General features: G+C 48.0%; 2 protein-coding genes and 5 long non-coding RNA genes across 11 annotated transcripts; 1 reads left to right on the top strand and 6 right to left on the bottom strand.

Moving 5' to 3' along the window:
• Positions 1-922: 922 nt before the first annotated feature.
• LOC136193707 (uncharacterized) lies at positions 923-6,994 on the bottom strand. Of its 2 annotated transcripts, XM_065982650.1 has the most exons (6): positions 6,928-6,994; positions 3,101-6,870; positions 2,128-2,976; positions 1,745-2,065; positions 1,225-1,463; positions 923-1,168 (listed from the first exon to the last, which is right to left on the bottom strand). In XM_065982650.1, the coding sequence occupies exons 2-6, from the start codon at positions 6,330-6,332 to the stop codon at positions 1,061-1,063; spliced, it is 4,749 nt and encodes a 1,582-aa protein (XP_065838722.1). In that variant the 5' UTR covers positions 6,333-6,870; positions 6,928-6,994; the 3' UTR covers positions 923-1,060. The 2 variants fall into 2 exon arrangements, with proteins under 2 accessions (XP_065838722.1, XP_065838720.1); XM_065982648.1 differs by having other exon boundaries at positions 3,101-6,958.
• Positions 6,995-8,032: 1,038 nt separating this feature from the next.
• Positions 8,033-8,931, bottom strand: LOC136193696 (uncharacterized). The gene is made up of 3 exons (XR_010671419.1): positions 8,745-8,931; positions 8,522-8,631; positions 8,033-8,466 (listed from the first exon to the last, which is right to left on the bottom strand). It is a non-coding gene; the product is annotated as an uncharacterized lncRNA (long non-coding RNA).
• A 2,400-nt stretch (positions 8,932-11,331) lies between these two features.
• On the bottom strand, positions 11,332-14,878 carry LOC136194225 (uncharacterized). 3 transcript variants are annotated; one of them, XR_010671550.1, is made up of 6 exons: positions 14,757-14,878; positions 13,438-14,387; positions 13,333-13,387; positions 11,983-13,285; positions 11,838-11,918; positions 11,332-11,772 (listed from the first exon to the last, which is right to left on the bottom strand). It is a non-coding gene; the product is annotated as an uncharacterized lncRNA (long non-coding RNA). The 3 variants fall into 3 exon arrangements; XR_010671548.1 differs by having other exon boundaries at positions 11,983-13,387; XR_010671549.1 differs by having other exon boundaries at positions 11,983-13,387; positions 13,444-14,387.
• Positions 14,879-15,181: 303 nt separating this feature from the next.
• Positions 15,182-17,224, bottom strand: LOC136194226 (uncharacterized). The gene is made up of 2 exons (XR_010671551.1): positions 15,636-17,224; positions 15,182-15,585 (listed from the first exon to the last, which is right to left on the bottom strand). It is a non-coding gene; the product is annotated as an uncharacterized lncRNA (long non-coding RNA).
• Positions 17,225-19,695: 2,471 nt separating this feature from the next.
• On the bottom strand, positions 19,696-22,024 carry LOC136194221 (uncharacterized). Its single transcript, XM_065983286.1, has 3 exons — positions 20,373-22,024; positions 20,240-20,317; positions 19,696-20,176 (listed from the first exon to the last, which is right to left on the bottom strand). Exons 1-3 carry the CDS (start codon positions 20,785-20,787, stop codon positions 19,836-19,838), a joined length of 834 nt encoding a protein of 277 aa, XP_065839358.1. The 5' UTR covers positions 20,788-22,024; the 3' UTR covers positions 19,696-19,835.
• A 160-nt stretch (positions 22,025-22,184) lies between these two features.
• LOC136194224 (uncharacterized) lies at positions 22,185-22,934 on the top strand. Its single transcript, XR_010671547.1, has 3 exons — positions 22,185-22,237; positions 22,292-22,418; positions 22,470-22,934. It is a non-coding gene; the product is annotated as an uncharacterized lncRNA (long non-coding RNA).
• Positions 22,782-24,772, bottom strand: LOC136194223 (uncharacterized). 2 transcript variants are annotated; one of them, XR_010671546.1, is made up of 6 exons: positions 24,691-24,772; positions 24,557-24,628; positions 24,463-24,500; positions 23,580-24,405; positions 23,277-23,510; positions 22,782-23,218 (listed from the first exon to the last, which is right to left on the bottom strand). It is a non-coding gene; the product is annotated as an uncharacterized lncRNA (long non-coding RNA). The 2 variants fall into 2 exon arrangements; XR_010671545.1 differs by having other exon boundaries at positions 23,580-24,500.
• Position 24,773: the final 1 nt, after the last annotated feature.

The raw sequence follows: 24,773 nt of genomic DNA, 5'->3' as shown, positions 1-24,773 counted from the left end.
TGCGTGTCGTCCCCGCTATCCTCCCTGTCACACACACACAAATGAAGCCTCATGCACTGCCATGACACCAGCCCGCACTCCTGAACACCCGCCCTCAATTACTAGATGTTTAGATTCGTTCAGAAATCAGTCTATGCTCAGGAGCGCGAGCAGTGGCACGCCAGGCAATCCGCGACGTGTGTGTAGCAGAGAGAGCCCTGCCCCCTGAGAGCACGCCTACACCACAGGGGCCCCAAAGGGAGACCTCGGAAAAATCATTGATCTTCTTCCACGCGGTGTTCCGATAGCCGGCGATACTATAATCTACTCAATTACGAAAGCCCAGGTAATCGCTGCGTAGTTAATTACCTGAGAACGTTGAAGCGCGCTGCTGAAACACGCGACGTCGCGCCTAAGGGAAGCGCGATCGATCGAAGTTGAGAGGTGGGGCCCGGCCGTGACAAGAACACGAGAGATCCTAGTAAATGCAGACGTAAATAGCATGCGAGGACATGGAAGGGCGTACGGGTGGAGATTGCTTGCCAGTGAGTGGATACGTCCTGGTGAAGAGGAAGACGACGTCGTAGCACTTGCGGCGCATGCGCGAAACTGTCGTTTTCGTATGCTCGCAAACCTGCTGCAACAGCGCACAAAAGCGCTAAGAAGTAAAGTATGGGGGCTCGGCGGTTTCGGCAGTCTGAACAATAAACAAGTCCACCAGCCAGAGCAACATGACCGTTTGCCTGCAAACAAGTGAACACGACTTGGGGCTTGGGGTCTATCCTGTCTCCAGTTCGATCGACGGTTTTGAGAGCAACGGTTCTCGCTCTTTACAAAGACTATAGCGCACCATAGGCTACCAAATACTTTCTTTGGCGACTATGTCCAATTATTGAATAGTCCCCACATCAAAAGCTGCATCCAACTACGCGATTGACGCAAAACGGAATGGTAATCTAGCGGGTTAAATTGCATATCTATCTGAATGCCGAAACACTCATGCACTGTTCCCTACTAGCTACGTACGACACAGAAAAACAGCACTTACGTCACAAGAAAAGCTTGCCTTTTGGCTCAAGCTTTACTGACAAAACACTTTCGTTTCTTCGATTTTGTCGAACTCAATCAGAGTCTTGTCGGCCAGCTCCTTTGCCTGCTGCATAGTCTGAGTTGGCAGCACGAGTAGGTTCTACATATAATCAATTCAGAAGATGTTGTGATAGCATTTACTTAAAAAAAGCTTACGTCTCCAATAACGCTCAGGCTTTCGACAATGATAGTCGCATTTCCGTACCTCGCGTCGGACATACCGATCCCTTCGTAGAGACGCGAGAGCCTATGGACGAGCTTGGTCGTGTACTCTTCAAAGCTGAGCCCGGTTTTGTTCAATATTTCTCGCCGAAACGGTGATATAAGTGACCCCACTCCGCGACCGTCCTGCTCGCTCAGACGTTTCTCAGATTGATCCTTCCACAATTGTAAATCTGTGAAAATTAGGAATCGATTTGCCCTTTATAGTTTCTAGCTATAGAACGTTCTAACAGGTCCCTTATGACCGCGTGCTGAGTAACTATATGGAAAACAGACGCACTTACTAACCTAATGTAAAAAGCTAGATTAAACCCGTTTTTATAACTAGTGAAGTGGTGCATGCTGCCTCATTAAGATCGGATCATTACATGCTCGTCACATTAGTACTACTAAGGTAAGGAAATCATAGCGTTATCCGCACAGAAGAGCATCCCGCCTATTAGAATATACCTACCTTCTTTGATTTTGTCAAACACTTTGCTTTCTCCTCTTTCCATTGCCGTAATGTTTTTGTCGAGCTCCTCTTTGACTGCCTTCATTTCCTCGTCATCGTCTTCGCTTGCCTCCACCGCTTCTCGCACCTCTCGACTATGATTCGACGTCTTGAGACGATAGCGCTCGGCCTCTTGGAAATCGTGATCGTATTCGGCGCTCGTTTCATTCTTAAGCGTCTGCGAATGCGAGAGCCCTTCGAAAGTGGCCTCGATCATTTCCGGCAGCTTGCGAATGAACGACTCTAACCGATCGAACTGCCTACACCGCTTATCATCAGAACCTTAAAAAATAGAAAATTAAAATTATTCTCTATTCAAGGGCTATCTTTTTTTTAAATTTTACCTGTCTCTTCTTCGCTATCGTCAGCGTCCACAACGACTTCCACTTCGTCTTCGCCCTCGTCTTGCTCTGGAATCGCCGACACATCCGCATTCGCAAATACCCGTTTCTCGAATTCTTCCGCGTACTTCAGCGTCATACCAATGCGCCGTTCGCCGATGCCGATCGCCTTTTGACTCAGCCCCTTAGCCTTGGTAACTACCTCAGCCGATCGAATAGAAACGCTACGCAACGCTCGATGTCGTCTCGCCGCGGCCGCCTCATTGTCGCCCGGCTGTCGAACGTACTGATCGGGAAAGTAGTGGCGGTGACTGAAGTCGGGCAAGGCGCGTCGCATGCGCTCGGCGACGTCGCGTTTACTTCGTCCACTGATGCCCGGAAATTCGGCGTCCGCCAAATCGGTCGCCATGGCGTCAATGCCGCGGAGTCGCAACTCGAAATTCAGCGTGACGTCGTAGCGTCGCAAAAACGACACGGTCATTTGAGCCTTGAAACGACCGCCGGCGGCTAAACCGATTTCCACGTCGAATTCAATCAGCTTTATGTTGATTAGGCCGCCGAGAGCGAATTTGACGATTGCGGCGGCGGCGGCGGCGCCGACTCGTACGGCGAATTTGACGCCTTCGAGCACGGCGTTCGCTGCGCTGAGAGCCGCCGACGCTATGTCGAGGAGTCGTTCCAAGCCCCATATCACGGCAGTGACAGCGGCCCGCGCGACGTAGCACGCGGCGTTCGCCGCGTGGCAAAACAAATCGGGCGCTCTCCAGCAGCAGCTGTTCCAGCCCGGACAACCGCCGCAAATGCCCCAAAAGCGAAAGCAGCAGCTTCTCCACGAGGGACAGCCGACGCACCCTGAAACAGTCAGAGAAAAAAATTAGCAAGTGAAAATTAATATCTTATGGATGCACCTATACTGTATATTATGACTACGTATGTATATAAGTGTCTATTTTTTATTTATGTCGCGCTTTCTTACAACTTCCGCAACTTCGAATTCGACACAGTCGATGAAGATTATTTCGAGCTCGGCTCAACTTCGCCTGTTGGCGATGCAAGTACGATCGAGCGCCGTCGACCTTTCGCTGGGCGTCGCCGATTTTTCGCGTCGCCCTGTCGGCGCCGCGTTTAATGACGTTCGCCGTTCGATCGGCCAACTCGGTCAGCCACGCCATCGACAGACGTCCGTACACTCGAAACGACGCCGAGAGCAACGATCCGTAGGGCGCGTGAATTTTCAGCTCAGCATCGAACAAAAAGAATCGACCTCTTACCATCATTACAAATTGACTATTCGTGATTTCCAGATAGACTTCTCGCTCGATCATTCCCCCGAGAAAACTGATGTATCCTTGAGCCTTCACGTTGATCGACGGAAGAGGGAACAACTTGACGTCGGCGACGAGCATCGGACCGTTCGAACTATCGTCTCTCGATCGACGAAGTCGGATGAGTCCGCCGGCAAGATTAAGCGGCGTCATGCGAATGTCGATCTTGATTCCCTGCGGAAGACCGACGTTGACGTAAGCCTTGAGTCGAAAACCGAGAATATTGATCGTTCCGTTGATGAAGATGCCCTGCGGTAGAGAGCGTTCCGATGGGCGCAGAGTGCGCGGAATCGACGAGAACGACACGCTGATTCCCTCGGGAAAGCCACTATCACCCAGAACGGGGGGCAGCGCGATATCGAAGTCAAAAGCGCGCAGGAGCGTGTTCATCGTGAGCCGATTCGCCGATCCGTAGAAGTAGCAGTCGTTCACGGTCACGACGTCAACGCCGACGTAGACGGCGATCTTGATCTCTTTCCCGCTATCAATTCGACCGAGCCACACTTCGCCGCCGATTTCGAGACCGGTCAGCCAAGGCGTCACCGCCTTGAGAGTCATCGATATGATACCGTTCCCGAAGGCGAGATAGTCGATCCCGAAGGCGCGCTTCCACACGCCCTCCATCATCATCGTCATCGTGACGCCGCGAACGCCGGCGCGCAGTTCGCCGGTGAACTTCAGCGGTGGATTGCTGAGCGCGAGCGTGGCGCTAATGCCAACGAACGTCTCGGCGCCGATACCAAATTCGAGAGCGCAGCGGCTTAGAGAGACGCCACCGCCCAGGCGAATGTCATTCACGCTAGCGGCGACGACGAATTGGGATATGGAGCTCAGTGTGGCGCTCAGCTGCAAGCTGACGTCAGGACCAAGCGCTTTCTTGCAGAAATCGCAGAAGGAGTCGCCCTCGCAATCGGCCGGGAAGGCGAAGACGGCAACGATGCTCAAACCCTGTTCGATAGCGATTTTCTTCAAAACTTCACCGTGGAGTCGAACGTCCGGCATCGAATTCGACGACACGACGACGGCGGCTTGCAACGATCGATCCAACAATTTCAAAAACGATACGTCGAAACCGGTAATTTTTTTAATTAAACCGGCGAAATTCACGTCGACGAACTCGAAACCGCTCGCCATGGCAACGCCGGCGCTCGTCTTGGCAACGACGCCGGCGAGTCGGACGCCGTCCCAGCCGGCGATTTGGGGTCGACCGGAAATTTCGACGAAAAGCTCGGAACCGATTTGAATGCCGAGTCGCGGTTGGAGAATATTGAAATCGATTATAGATGCCGCTTTGAGTGCGGAGGCGAGTTCGGGCGGAAAGAAACTCGCTTGGAATTTATCGAGTATTTCTGCAATATCGATCATGGGATAATCGGCTGAGACGACGAGTCCTTTTCCCGACGAAGACGGCCCTATTTGAGCGTTGAAGTCGGCTGGACCGATTCGAAGGTAACCGTTTGCGCTATAAGAAGTTTTCCGCGGTTTTGTCAATGTCATGTTAATGGTTATTGACGGGTCGATAACCGAAAGTATTCCGGGTATGACATTGATTTCTTCGCCTAAACTAAACTCAACGATAAGCGTCTTAGGTTTCGTTGCATCCAACTCGAACTGAGTCATCTGCACGTCGAGTAGATGCGACACGCCGGGCAGACGCGTCAGCTCGAGCTCATTGATATCAAAGTCCGGCACCAGAGCGTCGATTAGATTACCAACCGTCAACGACGATCCGGAATCGTTAACGAAAAAACTCACGCCTTCGAGACCGATTTTTAGAACGAAGAGAACGGGCGGCTCGTCGACGACGAACGGTATCGTCGCGACGAGGGTAACCCCTTTGGAAATGGGCATTGCATTCTCTAGAAAACCTTCGAAGAGTTCGGGTAATAGAAGTGGCTCGGCGTCGTCCGACGATATGACGACGCCCGTTTCTTGGACGGTGAGCGTGCCGAGTAGTGGCACGTCGCTGATGTCGACGCTTCCGCCCGTCAGCGTGCGCACGAGACCGGCGAGAGTGAATTTCGGTAGGGTGATGGCAAATGTGAAGACGGTGCGCGCGTTTCGATGCGACTGCGCCGCGTAGCGCGTCGCGATGAAATGGCATCGATAGTCACTCCATCCGCCTAGAGTCGGATTACCGGAGACGCCGAACGAAAAGCCATCCGATCCCGACGTGGCGATAACACCGGCGCGCTCGATCACAAACCGATCCAAGCCGAGACGACGAAGCGGCTTCTGCAAATCGTCCGGCAATATCTTACTACCGAGCCATTCGACGAAGTTTCCAACAGGAAGTGACCCGGAAGTCGGAGCACCGCGAAAAATCAAATTGGAACCGACTCGACCGATCGTCAAATCGACGCCGACTCGACCGATCCACACCGTGCCGGCGATCGCGTAACTCTCGACGGAAATCGTCTCGTTGCTCGAGCTCTCGTTGTTCAACGACAGAAGCGGAACGACGACGCTGACGAAGACGGTCACGTCCGATACGACGAGAACGCCGCGCTTGATCGTCCACGCGGGAAACGGTTTCGTGCCGATCGACCACACGCCCGATTCGACGTCGAGCGAGAAGTTGCTCGCTTTGAAGTCGAACAGTTTGCCGGCGTCGAGCGGCAAGTCGTCGAAGAACTGACGAAATTGAGGCGTGTCGGGTAGGAATAGTTCGAGTAGGTCCGAGAGGCGAAAGTCCTCGACGTCGAATTCGGCCGATATCGACGTGTTCGTGCCGACGACGCTGATGCCGCTTCGATTCAGCGCCTGAAAGTTTTCCAATAGCGCTGACACTGATTCGAGCACCAGTGAATTGCCGTCGAAGAACGACTGCGCTGCCTGGCAAGCGAAGAGCAGGAGAACTGCCCTGATGGTCCCTTGATGCATGTTTCAACGACTGAACTTTCGCACAACTCGAAGCCTTTCCTATATAGGTTCGTCGTTGCTGAGGATGTTCGCGTCGTTGCGGACTTCTCCCCTTTGCGACGTCTAAAGCAATATTTCTGAAAAATCATCTGTTTGCATTTTTTCTTCTTGTTCCGTCCACTGTGACGGATGCGTTGCGTGGAGGCGATTTGTTTGCTGCCGTTCGATTGGCTATATAAAAATAGCCTCCTTTTGCAGGGTCAATTTAGTCAAAGGGTCGAGCTGGCGGAGGTTAATTTCTAGATGACTGGAATGTCTATATAGATGATGACAAGGCGGTGAGTTGAGGTTCTGGAGTCTCGATTAAGGGTGAGGGGAGGGATCGAAGGTGCTTGGACGTTGACCTTCCTCTGATCTTCGCAAAGACGCCGCTTCGCGTCGCGAGGCTTCGAGTAAACGTCGAAGTGAAGACGACGAGAGGAAGATGACGCGCGCGCGGCGAAGGATTGCTTCTTGGCGAGAGGATGCAGACTTGCTCGAAGGGGGCCCCCGCTCGCATCTGGGCAAGAAATTACGACGCCTCGAAGTCGTCGAAGGACGACGTGCGAAATCTTACGACGTTACAGCGTTTCGACGTCGAATTTCAAGAGCCTTAGCAACCGCGAACACGACGTCTGGCCTTTTCTAACGTACGTTAGAGAGAAAGAAAGGGCACGCAAAAAAAAACGCAAAAAAAACAAAAGTAAACGCACATAATCATTCCAAGAATTGGGCAAGTGTATGCAGATACAGTACAACAACGCGGTCTCGTGATTCTGCATCAGAGCCCACGCCCGGCGATGACGTCACTCCTAAACAAAAGTTAAAAATTTATTACAAGAAACGAAAACTAAATCGCGGTTACAGTCGAAAAACGGCTTCGGAGAGCAGTGAAAGTGGTCTTGACTTGCTCACTGTACAACGATATCAGCACGCCGATCAAAAAATTTGCATCTCAACAAAATACCGTGACTCTCTCGAAGCGTGAACTTTTGAAGAGCTTCATGGTCGTTATATGCTCTAGGATTCTAATATGAGCCGTATAAGCGATTCTGCTACCGACCACGCCCGAGCGATGACGTCATGTTACATAATCTGGAGGAAGGGGGCTCCTTCTTCTTTTCTACTTAGGCTACGCTGTCAGAATTAGACTTAGATTTGCTCTATGCAAAGACGGAGAGGCCAAATGCAGAACTGACGCTGTTACAGGCTCGTCTTCCAACACCTTGCTGAGGTCGCCACCCGCAATTAAAGTACCCTGTAGGAATCGACGTGTAAAAGCGCACACCAATCATCAGTAAGTAAGTGAGGTCCGGAGGTAGCAGGTTATCTGAACGATGTCTCTAATTAACCCACGCTCCTGCTTCCAGATTCGACCTCGCTTTTTGCTCTAATATGAAACTCCACCCCTAACTCAGACTGTTTTTCCTTTTTTGATAGTTCGTATTATTAGCAATAACAATTTTGAAACAGGCTGATTCCTTGTCTATTTGTTTTTGTTCGCTGATCATTTGTCGTCGGCTCGAGTGACTGCGAAGAGAAGCTTGTTTCTGCGTTTCCACTGCAGACTTCGCTGCCATCGTCACGTCAAAGCGCTAACTGATCAAGTACTTGCATTTGCAGAAGTTCCTTGTCGCTTACGACAGCTGCTGCCCTTTTAATTAATTAAACCCCTTCGAATTTATGAAATAAAGCGCTCAAAACGATCAATTGCGTCTGCTTTCAAAGATCGGCGCGAGTAATTTTAATTAACTAAATTTAGCGAGTAAATCGGAGAAAAAGTATGCATACGAGGTTAAATGCAGCCTGATTCTTAATCGCACTGTGTTGGCAGTTTTTCGCCCTCTTTCTCTGCTTACAAGTCACTTACGTACTACCCCATGCAGATGACGAGGAAGTCGTGAAAGAACAGTCATTTGCTGCTAATGCTCAGAGAGAGAGAAAATCGGTCACAGAAAGAAGGCACCTAGGAATGCTATGCGCCTGGAAATATGAAAAGGTGAAATACGGTACATATGGCAAATGATTGGAATTGGAACGCGTGAAGAAAAGCTCCTTCAAATCATAGGCTGTTTCTTCGTAAATAGCACGCTCTAGCTGCAACCGTTTCACCGCTCTAAAGAAGGCCCCTCTCAGTGCGGCTCTTAGGTGTTTCAGTTACATTGCCTCACGATTAATTAATGAAAGCACAAGACCTTGCTATTGGTAGTCCGGTCCGGGGGCTGGGCCCTTCCTCCGGTCCGAGGATTTGACCTTTCGCTGGGGAGGAAGTGTGTGGCCCCTAGGGAAACCTATCAGTGGCCCCTATCAGATAGGGTGGGACGATCGAAGATCTATATAGCCATTCGCGGGAAGCTCGTCCAAGTGTGTAAAGGGAACCCAGTAAGCGTTTACCTGCATCGAAAGCTTCTAAAGCTCGGAAAGGGCTCGGTCAGAGGCTTGAAATTTTCTAGCGAGAGCGCCAGAGCGAGTCTCGGCTCCAAATCACTGAAATCGAGACAGACGTTCGATTCGAGACATTCTTCTACCGCAAACGATTGCATTGGAGGTGGCGCAATTCGCTTGAAACGCGTCTCGAGTCCGTCTCGTACTGTCTAGTTCCGTCATCTATTGTAGTTCCGCATCCGGGAGTTGGGTCACGACGTTCCACGATGCGGAGAACCTTGCGTTTGTGCCCGTGCCAAAAAGCTGCAGACAGAAAAGAGACATCAAGTTAATTGCCGCATTATTTTGTGAAAGAATGGAAGTAATGCATATTGGTCATACATAAGGATAGGATGACGAGCATCTACGCTCCACTTTGGCTTACGTACGCAGAGGTGCGTCGCTTCCTAACTACAGTTACTTATAACTAGAGAATTCGATCAATAGGCGACTTTGGGCATCTGAAAGTAGAACAAAGCTCGATTGTCTTGATAAATTTTCATGCGTGAAAAACATGCCATAAACTCCAAATACTCACTACGCTAAGAAACGAAAATGGCCCATATCGTGTTAAAATCGCAATTATATTCGTTCCTCTGCGATTAAATCTTAGATTGAGCACGGCCAAAGTCGGCGCGCGAGCACCGTCCAGTCCTAACCGGGATGCATTTTTCTCGAGCCAAATACAGATGAGTGCTATACTGCACTTGATGGTGAAGGTAATGTTTCACCACGGCGTTTCTCCAAAAGTCTCGAAGGTTCTTTGTCTCACAATTCATAACTGGAAATCCCACCGTACCGGAACCAATTATCCGGACAATAAAATGACTCTGATTGCGACTAGCGCAGAGAACAACGTAAGGGTAGTACCGGTGATCGCACGGCCGCAGAATCTTAAAAGTGGTGCCATTCTAAAGAAAACGGTATGTTGTGATGGAAGGCACATAGTTGGGGCTTATAGTATGTGACCTCTGAATCAACTTCCAGAGTTCCGTTCGCGTCGACACCGATGCGCTTTCGCTGGGGAAATGTGTACCAGGAGAAAGACGTATCAACATTGCTAGACGCATTTGTTAGAAACACGTCTGTGGGTGGGTGTTCGGGCGACGAAAACGAAAAGAGATCGAAGTTAAGTTTAATGAAGGCCAAAGGCGTTTGCACGTCCTTATGATAAGCGATGTTTCGGCATTGTGCACGTGGACGACAAAGCTGAAAATTCGCATATAAGAACACGGGCCCGTTTCGGCAGTTGGTAAGAATATATACCATGTCATAATCTTCATCGGACATATTAGCGCGGTTGGCGCCTTGTCGAGCCGAACACATGTGCCAGATTGCAAGGAGAACAAGCAAAGACTTCATCTCAACTTAATTAGAAGACAACTTGTTCGACTCAGCAGCTTTTCCCGCATTTTATACCCGGCTCAAATTCGAGTTTTTCGAGATGATCTAAGCGAAAGCCCGTGATTATGATGACGTCACTTCAGTTGAGAAATGCAGTTCGATGTTCAAACAGACCACTCGTGCCTATATATAGTAATGCTGTGTGGTCAGGAAAACTCCCTTGCGCCGTTACACATGCAGAAATGAAGTAAACAACCTATATTCTAATCTTGGAGCGAACACATCCTGCATGCTGGAAATCAAGTGAACGCGAACGTCGGCTGTTGATTGCCTCTGTTCCTTGCATCGCTCTTATATTGCCGCACGTGAGTGCATGCATGGAGGTAGGTCTAATATATATTATGGACTCACTATACATCTACGAGATTACAGGCAGTAAAAGCAAGAAAGGCGGCTAAGATCCGCTAGCTGGCGCAAGCGCCATGCAACAACTTACCCATCGCCTCTGCGCATTAGTCTGCTGACCAATGGTACAGTGTCAGAAAGGAAAATTGTAGAGCGAGTTGCATAGAACAACTCTAGCCATTTGCCACTACTGTATCAATCCTATATGGCTGAAAATGAAAAATCAAACGAGGGTGTGGTAAAAGCAAAGGCTCCTCCATGGGCGTTTCTATTATTAGGGCCTTTGTTATTATTAGTTACTGTAATTGCGATAAGTTAGCCAACACTCGGTCACGGTCATGGTGACGTTTGGGAGTTTGACGCCAACGGTGCTCCTATGTGGGCATTCCCCTGAAGGATGCTTAGACCATAACTCGTTTGGTTATTAGATATCAGGTCAGCTCTTCCAAGTGCAAAGGGGGCCCCCGTGCACGTTTACTTGCATATAGAAGAGCTTTAACTGTTCCGAAAGCGCTCGCAGACAACCAAACAGAGGGTGGGAATGGTATAACGAAGCTTACGTACGGAAGCTCCAATTGAGCGATTCTCGGCTCTTAATCACCGCAATTGAGAGGTAGAATGCATTTCAGGCATTCTCCTGGTTCAACGAGTGAATTGGCGATGTCAGAACGGTCGCGATTCGCTTGAAACGCGCGTCGATCAGGTGTTAGTTTTTTTCAGGTGTTAGTTTTTTAGTTCCGCATCCGGGTTTGACGTCACTCGACTCTGTGTAGGGGCGGATGTCGTTGTCTTGGACTGCAAGCGGAACTTCCACCCAAAACATAAATGAATAAATGAATGAATAAAAAAGGAGACAGAAATTAGACTAAACCAAAAAAACGAGCTGTCGGCGTTTCATATCTTACTTACTAGACCCAAACCGCTTTGAAAGAGCACAAATTCTGACCTGCCATTTCACAATGAAACGCTGCTTTGTTCGAATCTCTTTCTCTACTCAAATGAAGTTCGACGCCGTCTTCATTTGCAGAGACCTTCCAACACGATTCAATACATTCGGCAATGGAACATTCTGCAACGGGACGAGAACGATTTTTTCTTCCGATAGTCCAACGAAGGGAAGAGGCATTTCCAAAGCAGGTAACAATCTTTCTTTCTTCGCACTGACCAAATCGTTCGACACTTTCCTCGACGTCGACACCGTTCGAGTAACGATCACCTAAACTCACGTCGCAACTTGCTCCAAGTGCATCTTCATAAAAGTAAACGAAAGGATTTGCGTGTATAAATAAATTATGTATTTCTGTGCCTCATTACCCGGTAGCTTAGGGTTCATCTCTTCCTCTGTAAAGGCTGTAGTAGGCGAAGGAGAAACACCGGAAGTTGGAGTCGGAATTTCTAGCGGTGTCCACAAAGAATCAAGTGAGTGCATTACATTGGTCAGTATTTACTGCATGTATACCAGGAGTTAGCAAACGAACTTTCGTCGTGAGAGTGAACTCGCTGTCTGACATGGGCTCCGTTCCACAAAGAAACGTCGCTTCTCCAATTTCCCTCAGTTTGGTCACATTGACAAAGAGACGAACAGACAAACGCGAAAAATACTTCCAACAGGCGAAATAAACTTCGCCGACTTTGGAACAGAGCGGAAGCTGATCGCTCCGACCGCTAACTCCTAAAATTCTCCACCGCGCCAGATTCATAATCGATCGCGTGTGGCAACACTTGAGTTCGGCTACACCGGCCTCAAATCGATCGGGGTCGAGCGTCACATCGTACGAATGCATGCGATGCGTATAACCATAGCAGGTGCCAGACGATTCGCGGGGAAATGTCGAAGCGACGAGAAGAAGGGGAAAGAGCAACTGAAAAAACATCTCGACTTGATGATGTGGAAAATATACTACTGTCTCCTGCGAGTGAACTGCTCTTATACAACCGTAGACGGAAATACAAAGGGGTCAGTTGCGAATGATATCATAAAGGGTGGACCATCATCGATGCAAAAGACGTGTCTAATCGTTGAGTCACTGTGACTCAACGGAAGGGTTAGAGATACTGTAGTATGAGAATTACAGGCAATTGGGCGCGAAGTCCGTTACGAACGCGTCCTGCCATCAACTCAGTGTCAACAACGTAAACGCGACCAAAGTAGGGCCGGATGACGAGAATAGGTTGTCATTAATTAGTACATCCGCTTGCGGTAACTCGATGACCTACCACAGAGAAGCAAGAATCGGCACTCTGAGAGCCACAATGAGAAACAAATCCCTTGCTTTGGAGTAATATGGTCGTTTCTATAGAGCAATGCATGTTTCGCCCATGAAGATTCGAGTTTTATGCTACGTCCGATGGAGAAGATCAACGGTACGTCATAAGACATCATCTCTAATCTCAAGCACGCGGATCAGTCGCTTGGGATTGAAACTATGACTCAAGTGCGGATTTGGGATGCCGTCGGATGCTAAGGAACATTTAGATGTCACAACGACGTCCTGTATCCTCCCAGGGTGGTGGACCGCGGTCGGTCTCCTAATCGAAGGCGAACTTACAGTACCGATGAGTAAAGTGACCACGCCTGCTGCCTAGTAGACGCCTGCGTAACTGCAGCGTGATGCAGCATTTTTTTTGTGTGTGTGCGGTGGACGGGCAATGGCGTACTGAACAGCGCGCGGAAGAGCGCACCTTACACGACAACACATTAGACAATTAATCTCTCGTCTTCGTCAGAAGCCATCGGAATCGTCTGGCGTTCAGCGTTAGTACTGTACTCACCCTGAAAAGAGAGGAGAAAAGATATACAAACGCTGACCTTCCACTTTTCTTAGCCAAAAGCTCGTCGTTTTATTGACACTGCAGAAGAGAAACTACAGCACGTACAGATCAATCTATAGTAACTCACAATGCACGTGCTTACCTTTACCTTGAATTCTTGCATTATTCAATATCTCACTTTAGTAGGACCTAAAAACACGTAATATTGACTACGTTCTAACGATCAACAGTCCGTTGACCTATAATGAATCCCATAGTATACTAAACCTAATTTACCTCAACACCCATTGACCTAGAATATTTCCTATACACTAATCACCCTAGATTACCTCACAATCCAAAATACAGTATAATCAAACCTAGTACTGTATACCAATAAACCTAAATTACCTCAACATCCATTGACCTACAAAAAATACCTATATACTAATCAGCCTAGATTACCTCGCAATCCATTGACCTAAAATATGCATCTATTAAATCCTAAATTACCTGAATTATCCATTGAAAAGGTCTAACCGGGGGTGGCGGCTGTCAGCTAAGCACGTTCAGGGAAAAGGAGCTACAAACCTACTAAACCTCTAACTGCCCTACCTACTGACAGCCGCCCTATACCCTAATGCAAAGGGAAAGGACCCGTGCACACTAACATAGTCGGCCTGTGATGCAAACAGAGTACGAATCATCTCTACGTAACGAATGCGTGTCGTCCCCGCTACCCTCCTTGCCACACACACAAATGAAGCCTCATGCACTGCCATGACAACAGCTCTCACTCCTGAACCCCAACCCGCCCTCGATTACACAGTTGGAAACAAGCCTAGTGTTTAGATTCGTTTGGAAATCGGTCTATGCTCAGGAGCGTGAGCAGTTGCACCTCAGGCAATCCGCGACGTGTGCGCGACAGAGAGTCCCGCCCCCTAAGTGCATGCCTACTCCACGGGGGGCCCCAAAGGAAGACCTGAAAAAATTCATTGATCTTCATCTGCGCTACTCCTCTAGGCAGACCGCGCCGTTTCTAAAGGTGAGGTCAATTTGCCAGTGCGGCTTCGATGTGCGCTTCTTCACCGCTGCGAGAACACGCGAAGCCATCTAGAAAGCGCAAAGGTATAAAAATTAGGAAACGATCAAAGGGCCGGGAGAAAGGGGGTCCCAGCGGTGAAAAGAGAACGCGAATGGCGAGGTATCCTGGAAAATGCGAACGCGAATGGCACGCAAGGACCCGCGAGTGCGTACGGCTCGAGATTGCTCGCCAGCGAGTGGATGCATGCAGGGGCTGGGCAGGGGCTCGTCGATGGATCATGGCGAAAGAAAGTGTTGCAGGACTTTTGAAGGCGCCATTTGTTTTCGCGAGGCGTTGTGTGTCGCGCGGTAGGCGAAAGATCGCGAAAAACGCTGTCGTCAGTACGTGCGAGGGATCGAGGGAGCCGGAGGCGGAGATTGCGAACGTTTGACGCTTACCTGTTGGCTTTTCTTCCGTGTTGAGAGCCTCTCCGCTCGGCAGGAGCTCGTTCTTGTGGACTTCTCCGAGATGCTTGCTTGCTGAGCGCGAAGAAAGTCGAGAATCGAAGTGCGTGGTTCACGTGTTCAAGTAGGAATTTACGCGTGCGCGAATTCCCATTGTGCGGCTGTGTAGATGTGCACCTTCCTTTTTAAAATCTGTCGGGATGTAGCAACTGCGCCTCTGGGTACTAGCAATTTCTTTTTATGTTTCTAATTTAACTGGGCGCGTGAGTGCACACACCTTGGCCTGGATCGCAAGCTTTTACTGTTTCAGTTTTAACGGATACCTATGCTAACCAACTGCCTCCTGTAGCGAATTAGAATTGGTTTGATTGCTTGTTTTTTTGCAGCTTTAGTGATTTTTGAATTTCGGAACAGCAATAATCCATAAAATATTTTTTTATTTTTAATGCTCTCGATAAATGTTAACGCATCATTTGCCATAAACGGCAAATATTCATTACGCTCCAAAAACAAAAAATACAGAAATTCCATTTTTCCTAACTCTAACTTTTGCGGTTTTGTCTTAATCAGAACAGCACCTTCCCCGAGTCAAATACAGATTTTCTCTGTACTGCATGTGATGGTGAAGGTAATCGTCCAAGTCCGGGTGCTTGTCAACCCGTGCCTGCGCGGAGCTCTCACAATTTTTAACACGAAATCCCTTCGCGACGAAACTATTCAACGACACAATATAATGACGTCCGTCGCTCCTAGAAGCGCAGAAAACTTCGTAAGGGTAGTGACGCCTGTCGCACGGCCGTATAAGTCTAAAAGTGGTGTCATTCTAAAATAAAAACGTCACGGGGTGGAAGAGTTTGAAACGGATAGTACGACCTTAGAGTCAGAATCCACTCTCAAAGTTCCATTGGAGGCGACACCTAAGCGCAGTTTCCCGGGAAATGTGTACAAGACGAAAGCTTTGTTTATGTGGTTGCCGTCGGTGAGAAACGCGTCTACAGGCGAGTGTCCAGGCGAGGAAAACGAAAAGAGATCGACTTGATATAATTTGGGTTTGACAAAGGCAATGGGATTTTTCATGTCGTCTTCAAGTGCAACAATCGTCTTATTGCAAAGCTGTAAATACTCGGTTAATTTAAGAACGCGAATCTGCCTGCACGCGACAGTTTGTTCAAATACCAGCTGGAGGTCCTCCTTAGACCAATGCTTAGATACGTTTGGACAGCCCTCAGCCGAACACGTCAGCCAGATGGCAAGAAGAACGAGCACAAACTTCATCTCAAAAGGCGAACTCGCGTGGTGGAGTGAACTCAATATGTCTAGCCGAGAAGTTTCGCACCGCGTTTTATACAGGCTCGACTTCGAGTTGGCGTAGGTGATCTAAGCGCTTAGGGCTCGACCGCGCGACAATCGGACGCGTGACCGTATATCTGATCTCATTCTCACTTTTTTCGCCGCAGCGGACAGTCATCTTGTAATTGCCGCATGCGCGTGGACGTGTAAGCATTGTTAGCCCATTACTCATCGCTGGAGAGCGGATGTTAGGAGGGAGGGTCAGTCTGCGGGTGGACCGTTACACAGAAGTGGATCGGACCTATTTCTAATTTTGGAGCACCGAACGCATCCTGGAAATGAAGTAGACGCGAGAATCCGCGCCGCTACCGTCGATTCCATCTCAAATATGTATGCTAGATCAATAATTACTCGATTTTACATTTGTTAGGCGCATGGAGGGGAGATACTTAATTAATTCACAAGTGAACTTTTACATATAATGAAAGAAACGAAGAGGGAGCATCACGATCGATGTTGTGGCCTTCCGTAAGTCCGCACTGACGGAAACGCCCACGCAAGACCAACGCAAGCGTCAGTCCTCCAATATTGCGTCAGTCCTCCAATATTCCCTCGCACATCAGTCACTGCCCGCGAAAAGGAAGACGTGGGGGGAACACGTTTAGCGACCTAGTAGTTCCTTATGCTCACGAAGGCGAAATAAGTTGGGAAGAATACCTAGGAATCCTAGACTGCTGTGTGTACACACCTAAAAGCTTTTTGCCCCCAAGGACTTTCAGATCAATTACACTGTTACTAAAATACGGTGCTACGGTAGGCCTATTGGGCTGGCTACAGGAGCTATTTTCAGAGATGCAGGACGGGGTCTATTTTCTGCACGGGACTGAAACTCGTCCAAAAAATTTAAAGGAGGCCCCCCTCCCTCCGTGCATATTTACTTGCCTGCTTACCTGCATCGAAGAGCTTCTGAAGTCCGGACAGTGCTCGTAGACAATCAACCAGAGGCTTGAGATTGGTTGGCGAGACGGTTCGCGGAATAGGGCAATTCTCGTCTCTAAATCACCGCCATGAAGACCGAATTCCGTTCGTAACAATTTTTGTAGCAAGATGGGTTCACTGGGCAATGGAAAAACTACCGCACTTCATGTGAAACACTGGCGTAAGTTGGAAGTTCCACATCCGGGAGTTCGGTACAGGGTGAAACAATTGATGAAAGATAAAACAGGACTGAAGCGCAGCGCTTAGTTGACACTTGATCCACATAAAGGACTGCATACGGCAATTCTAGCTAACTAGGTTCAGGGGTCGAGAACGCAAGCGATGCGTATAACCATATGGTTTGTTTGGCCATAGTGCGCATGAAAAAGTGCCCAACGCCATGCATGGCAGGGCCAGCAGCGAAGTAGAGACGACTAAAATGTACGCTCGTTATTTAAATAATTAATTTATAGGCTTTTTGGGGGCTGCGTGCGTAAGGTGTACCGTAGCGACCGGTAACTATAGAATTAAGTAATTAACATTCAAATAGGCATCATACTCACATTTTGAATGAGACCAAAGACTCAGTTCACAACACACTGTAAAAAGCATCTGAATAAGAAATGATTGTAGAACAAAGAGAGACGCTGCAATTAATGCTTTGAAGCTACGTTTTAATAAATGCTCTTGTTAAATTTTGAAATGCATGCGAATATTCACTACGCTACAAAAAAAGTGAAAAAATTCTACCGTTCCTAACTTGCAATCACATATCCGTTGTCATCAGCGCAGTAGGCGCGGCTTCCGCCGGAGCAGGACACCTGGCCCTGACTGACTTGCACTTTTCTCGAGCCAAATACAGATGATTGCTATACTGGAGCTGTGTGTGGAGATACTGTTCCACCTCAGCGTGGAGGCTAGTACTATTATTGCAGTGTTCAACCTGAAATCCCATTGACGTAGCGGAACTATTCATAGACACAATAAAATGACTTTGAAAATCATTTTGACTGCGAGTAGCGCAAAGAAATTTGTAAGGGTAGAAGCGGCTGTCGCGCGGACTTAGAAGTCTAAAAGTGGTGGCGATATTCTAAAACAAGAACGCGTCACGATGAAAGGCAGAGTACGAAATCGCTGGTGTATGACCTCAGACTCCAATGCCAGAGTTCCGCTTGCGTCGACACCTAAGCGCTCTCGCTGGGGAAATGTGTACCAGGTGGTAATTTTACCGTCATCGCTAGCCGTTAGAAACACGTCTACGGGTTCAGGCGAGGAAAACGAAACGATGTCCAAGTTGTAATTGACAACGGCGAAAGGCAGGTGCTCGTCCTTCTGATTACCTCCGTTTTGCGGATTACAGAGCTGCAAATGTATGTATATTAGAACGCGGGCCTGTTGGCGGCAGTTCGTCAGAATATACCACGTCAAGATAATCAGTCATATTGGTGTTGTTTGCACTAGGGCTAGTAGGCCGAGCCGAACAGATCAGGCAGATTGAAAGGAGAACGAGCAAGAATTTCATTCCAAAAGCGACGCGTATTTCTCGGTGAGCCGACTATGCCTAGCTCAGGAGTTTCGCTCCGCATTTTATACAGGTTCGACTTCGAGTTGGTGTAGGTGATCTAACCGTTTACGCTGACCAAAAATATTATGTCACTTGCTTCTCTTCTCGACCGTCATCTTAAAATGACGCATGCGCGTAGACGTTTAAGCATCCTTAACTCATTAAGCATCGCTGGAGAGCGGATATTAAGACGAAAAACGAAGGAAGGTAGAGTCAGCAGACCGTCGGCGCGTGGACTGTTACACAGAAATAGATGAACGTATTCTAATTTTGGAGTGGCGAACGCATCCTGGAAATCAAGATCAAAGTATACGCGAATGCGCCGGCTGTCAATCGCCTTACGCCCTCTGCGCCGCTACCCGACACAGATATATCTGTTATATCATTAGGTTAAGCTAAACCAGTTCTGTGTGAATGCAACGTCACGACTCTTATTTTATATCTAATAAAAGAAACGAGGGCGGCCGTCACGCTCGACGAGGTGGTCCATTCGCCCCCGCGCCCGTGCACGCCCTGCATGCCGTCAGTTCTCCAATTCTATCACATGAGTCATGCACTGTCCGCGAAAAGGAAGTCGTGGAACAATATTAGAGATCGAGTCATTTGTTGAGAGAAGGGAACGACAGCTAAGCCAACTATCTGCCCGAGAAGAAGAAGATAATAGTCTACGTATCTGTATTCTACTCTATGACACCGAAGAACTTTGATGCCAATTTTTTTGCTATATGGAGGCTGTAGGCATAATTCGTCGAGAAGATGAAGGCCCTCTAAGGTCCGGAATTCGCGGATCACCCAAGTGCATGCAAAGGGGGGCCCCCTTGAACATTATCTGCATCATACACCTATGCCTGCATCTACACGCTTCGTAAGTCCCAACGGTGCGTGTAGACGATACGCTAGGGCTTCGAAATCGACCAACGAGACTATGGCAAATCGGAATGGAGCGATTCCCGGCTCTGAATCGCCACCATCAGGGCAAAAACTCGATTCTATTCATCTTCTGTCCCGAAAGAGTTCCTTGGCGGTGCTGAAACAATCCGAATTCGTTCGACGTACGTGTAGTTTCACATTCGGGAGCTGAAGCTGCTCTGCCACGCCCTCTCTCATAACGGAATAAATCTTTGCGACACAGATGCAGTACATACGTCACCGTGAATGAACAAGTAATGAAAAAGGGACAGAAGAAACGAAAGCCAAAAAACGTTGTCACGGTGTATCACACTAGCTAATAGAGATATCTACTACTCCCACACTGCTTTGAAAAAGCACACCTCCTCACTTGCCATTTCACATCTGAACGCTGCTTTCTGCGATTTTTTCTCTCTGCTCAGATAAAGTTCGACCCCATCTTCATTCGCCGAAACTTTCCAACACGATTCCGTACATTTGGCATTGGAACATTCGGTAACGAGACGAGTATTATTCACTCTTCCCGTCATCCAGCGAAGAGAAGAGACATTTCCAAAGCACGTAACAATCTTCTTTTGTTCGCACTGGCCAAATTGTTCGACATTTTCCTCGACATCGACACCGTTTGAGAAACGATCGCCTAAACTCAATTTGCAGCTTCCTCCAAGCGAATCTTCATAACAGCGAACAAAAACATTAGTGTATGAATAAGTTATTTAATACAGTGCTTCACTACCCGGAAGCCTAGGCTTCATCTCTTCCTCTGTCGAGACAGCGGGCGAAGGAGAAGGACTGGGAGTTGGAGTCTGAATTTCTAGCAGCGGTCACAGAGAGTCAAGTGAATTCACTAATTATTATCGACTTTATACCAGGAGTTAGCAAACGAACTTTTGTCGTGAGAGTGAACTCGCTGTCTGACATAGGCTCCGTTCCACAAAGAAACGTCGATTCTCCAATTTCCCTCAGTTTAGTCACATTGACATAGAGGCGAACCGACAGACGAGAAAAATACTTCCAACAGGCAAAATATACGCGACCGACTTTGGAGCAGAGCGGAAGCTCATCGCTCGCGCCGCCAACTCCCAAAATTCTCCAGCGCGCCAGATTCATAATCGATCGCGTGTGGCAGCACCTGAGTTCGGCCACGCCATCGTCATATCGCTCGGGGTCGAGCGTCACATCGTACGAATGCATGCGATGCGTGTAACCGTAGCAGGTGGCAGACGATTCGCGGGGAAATGTCGAAGCAACGAGAAGAAGTGGAAAGAGCAACTGGAAAACCATCTCGACTTGATACTTGAACTTTGATGTGTGTCTTCTGACCGAGAAAACTGCTTATATACAGATACAGACGGAAGTGAAAAAGAGGCGGTTGACGTCAAAGAGGACTGACTCAACGTTATGTTCCAGCTGGGAACTGTCGTAATTATTCCGTGACGGAACGGAAGTAATGCATATGGCAACAGGCACAAGCCCTGGACCTAGCTCTGGTCCTTACGACGCATTTACGTAGTTGACACCGAGTCTGCAGGGGAGTACTGTCGTCATGCGACTTGTTTAGTGCTGTATCGCACGCCTTGCATGAAAACATGCATGGCCAACGTCAATACCCAGATGGTCGCGCAAGTTGACCTACGAACGCTCATCATCTAAATTGAGGTCACAGTTCGTTCACTTATGTTACTTTTGCACGGTAATTACGTCTTTAGCTTCTCGGATAAGACTTCCGCAAAAGAGTTCAAGAGGTGCTCTGTTTCTAACGACGGGTAGGTAGAAAATTCGATTAGGCGTCTCATTCATATTCTGCATGGCCCAGTGGTACACATGCATTGCATCTGTGTGCATGTACGGATTCTTTTGCTGGAACTACTGCAGGAAATATCCCCGTTAGCGACTACCACTTTTTCATTTATAAAACCGAGCCAATCGCAAGGGAGAATAAAGAATCAGAACGATGAATTTTTTTCGAGAGAGAGAACCTAGCCAATTACTTGTAATGCTATGCTCTTATTTTTGCTTTCATGCTTCATTTTGCTTCGACTGCACGTACTGTAATAAACTGACATAGTGTACTCGTGCAAGCATGTGTCGCTCTTTTCGATATACAATGGCACCTAAAACCCCTGCTCTTCTACTCAGCACACTGCTAATTGTGGCTTTAGAATTCACATTCAGAGTTCCGTTCGTGCGGACACCTAAGGACTTTAACGCGACGATAGGACCGCTTGGGGAAATGCGGTTCGCTTTTCAAGCGGACCGCGCTTGGGCCTATAGGCAGCAACGGCATCGCTGCCGCCTGATCTTAACACTTCGTGTGTTTATACAGAACGCTTAACGACAGCACGAGCGTACGTACATGATCACGCGTAGGCATTTATTTAGGCTCCTTAGTTAATTGGAGAGCGGATATTAATTAAGTAGAAAGCCGTTTTTCTAAGTAGAAAACCAAAGGAAGGACGGACGGAAGGACGGACGGAAGGAGGAAAGGAAGGAAGGAAGGAAGGAAGGAAGGAAGGAAGGAAGGAAGGAAGGAAGGAAGGAAGGAAGGAAGAAACGTGAGATAGGTACGTACCGTTTCACAGAAATTTTGAGCGAACGCATCCAGGAAATCACGTATGCGTGACTAGTCGTAACTGGAGGTCATAGGGGCAACACTTTACGCGCACTGCCTTCGCTGATTTCCTAAGAGGTCATGTTCGCGGAACGTCGACGTCCAAGTGGGAAGGGGGCCCCCGTACGCATTTTCCTGTATAGGGAGCTTCAATCATAGATATATATGCTTCTGTAGTCCGGAAATCGCTCGTAGACAATCGACAAGTGGATGGAAATGGTCCAACGAGAGCTCCGTTTTGAAAAAGAGCGTTTCTCCACTCTAAATCACCGCAATCAGCACAGAATTTCGATTCTACACATTGGTATGACCTAATAAATACGTTGTCTATGCCGAAACACCCGCAATTCGCTAGAAACGCGTCTCGCGACGTAGGATAGTTCAACATCCGGGATTTGAGTCACTGTCTCAATAGAATCTGATGAAAAGTAAAGAAACACAGAGCCATCTTCTTTTCGAGCAGTTGCCTTAAAACTTCCACCACCATATATTTGAGCTGGAGCAAGAAAAACCGAACAGCATTTATTGAATAGTAATAATTGAGCTCATTCTTACACAACAAGACGTTTCACTCGGTAATAATCTCCTAAGATGAATACCGGTAATGGCTTGCACGATATCGGGTTCGAAAGACCCAAGGGACTCGAGACGCTCAAATGCTTTCAGCTTCTTTTCAATGCTCTTGATTAATTTTCGCGCATGACATACACTGCAACACATTCACTACTAGGCCAAAAAAATCAAAATTCTATCTTTCTAATTCACGAAAATATCTGTTTCCTTGAGAGATCGAAACTAATACATGTATTAGACCCGTTTGCGCGAGCAACTTCCGGTCATAAGCGAAAGGCACTTTGCTCGAGCCAAATACGGTCTAGCGCTATAAAGCTCTTGGACGTGAAGGTAACGTTGCTCCAGATTAGGACACCTCCAAAAACTTTGTAGACCCATCAGAGAATTTTTGCAACTTTTAACCGGAAATCCCTTCGTAGCGGAACTGCTCATCGACACAATAAAATGACTTTGATTTCGACTTGCGCAGAGAACGTGGTAAGGGTCGTTACGCTTCTCGCACGGCCGTAGGAGTTTAAAAGTGGTGCTATGCTATAAAGGAAGGTCACGATGAAAAAAGGCCTTTATAGTACGAAATTACTAGTACCACCTCAGAATCCACTATTAGAGTTCCGTTGGCGTCGACACCTAGGCGATCTTCCCGTGGAAACGTGTACAAGATGAAAGATTTATCCTCACTGAGAGGGTCGACTTCCGTTAGAAACATGTCTACGGGGTGATCTTCGGGCGAGGACTCAAACGAAAAGAGGTCAAAGTTGAGTTTGATGAAAGCCTTAGGATTTTGCATTTCGCCACGTTCCATTAGGTTATGTTTAGTACAAACCTGAGAATACGTATAGACTATATAGTACGCGGGCCTGCATATCGTATTGCGGCAGTTGTTTTAGCATACCAGTCTAAGGGCTTCCGGAGACATAGCAACGGTGTTGTTCTGTGCGCGATTCTGAGCCGAACACATCTGATAGACGGCGAGGAGGATGAGAAACGACTTCATCTTTCTGAATTTAGAGCTAGGGAAACTTTAGTTGCTTGAGCTCGATATGCCCAGCTTAGCAGTTTCGCTTCGCATTTTATAGAGGCTGAACCATCGAGTCGGCGTAGGGTGATCTAACTTGTGTTTATGGCAACCGCTACCGTGGGTAGGAGGAGCTAAAAATCGCCCACTAGATCATGTGTAAGCATTACTTAGCTCATTACTCATCGTTGAAGAGATTACGGAGAAGACGAACGGAAGGGAAGTGGTGTGAGTAACGTCGGTGGCGTGCACCGTTACACAAAAATAATAGAGCGGACTAATCTAATAATGGCAGAACGCGAACACATCCTGTATATGAAGCGAGTGTGTTACGCGACATATGTACGCCGGCCGGCTGTTGATCGATTGATTGCCTATCTGCTATACTGCTATATCTTTGACTACTCTAGCTCATGGACGTCAATAGATGTCATATGCAACATTTGTGGGCTGATTTCATCCCATCGTTACCAACAATGAAATAATCGAAAGGCGGATGAAACCGTGGAAAAGATTGACGGTGATCTATGCCCACTGGTCTCATCTTTTAGCGCTAAAGCGCCCACGCTACTCGCTCCCGAACTTTCTCTTAGTTAATTGCTACCAGGTACAATGAGTCAGCAAACAAAGAACTCGTGGAACAACGTTACTAATCAAACATTGCTAATTCCCAAGAAGAGAAGTCGGTCAGGAAGGGATCCCTCTGAAACCGACATGTCTCAAAATGAAAAGCTGTAGGAAGGTACCAGACTATACGTACGATCGAATATACAGGTGGAGTTTTCCCAATAAGGGCGTCTTTGACGAAACGAAGAGTCAGGAACAAAAGAGCGACAAACTAGGGCAACGTTTACCTGAAGTCTAAGGTAGCCTGAACGGCAGCGGCGTCCGAAAGCGATCGCACGCGCGCACACCTGGCCTGAATCCTAACGAGAGGCCCCGATGACTATCGAGCCCATAGATACGTCCTATTTAACTCTAAACGTACTTCGGACGCCGCAGACGAGGCAGAGAAGGAAGACGTTGCTAAGAAAGCTCCTAAACGAAGCGAAGAGCATGCGTCTGAATACA

Source organism: Oscarella lobularis, chromosome 12 (assembly GCF_947507565.1).
Source record: "Oscarella lobularis chromosome 12, ooOscLobu1.1, whole genome shotgun sequence".
NCBI lineage: Eukaryota > Metazoa > Porifera > Homoscleromorpha > Homosclerophorida > Oscarellidae > Oscarella > Oscarella lobularis.
This window is presented reverse-complemented; position numbering and strand designations above follow the sequence as displayed.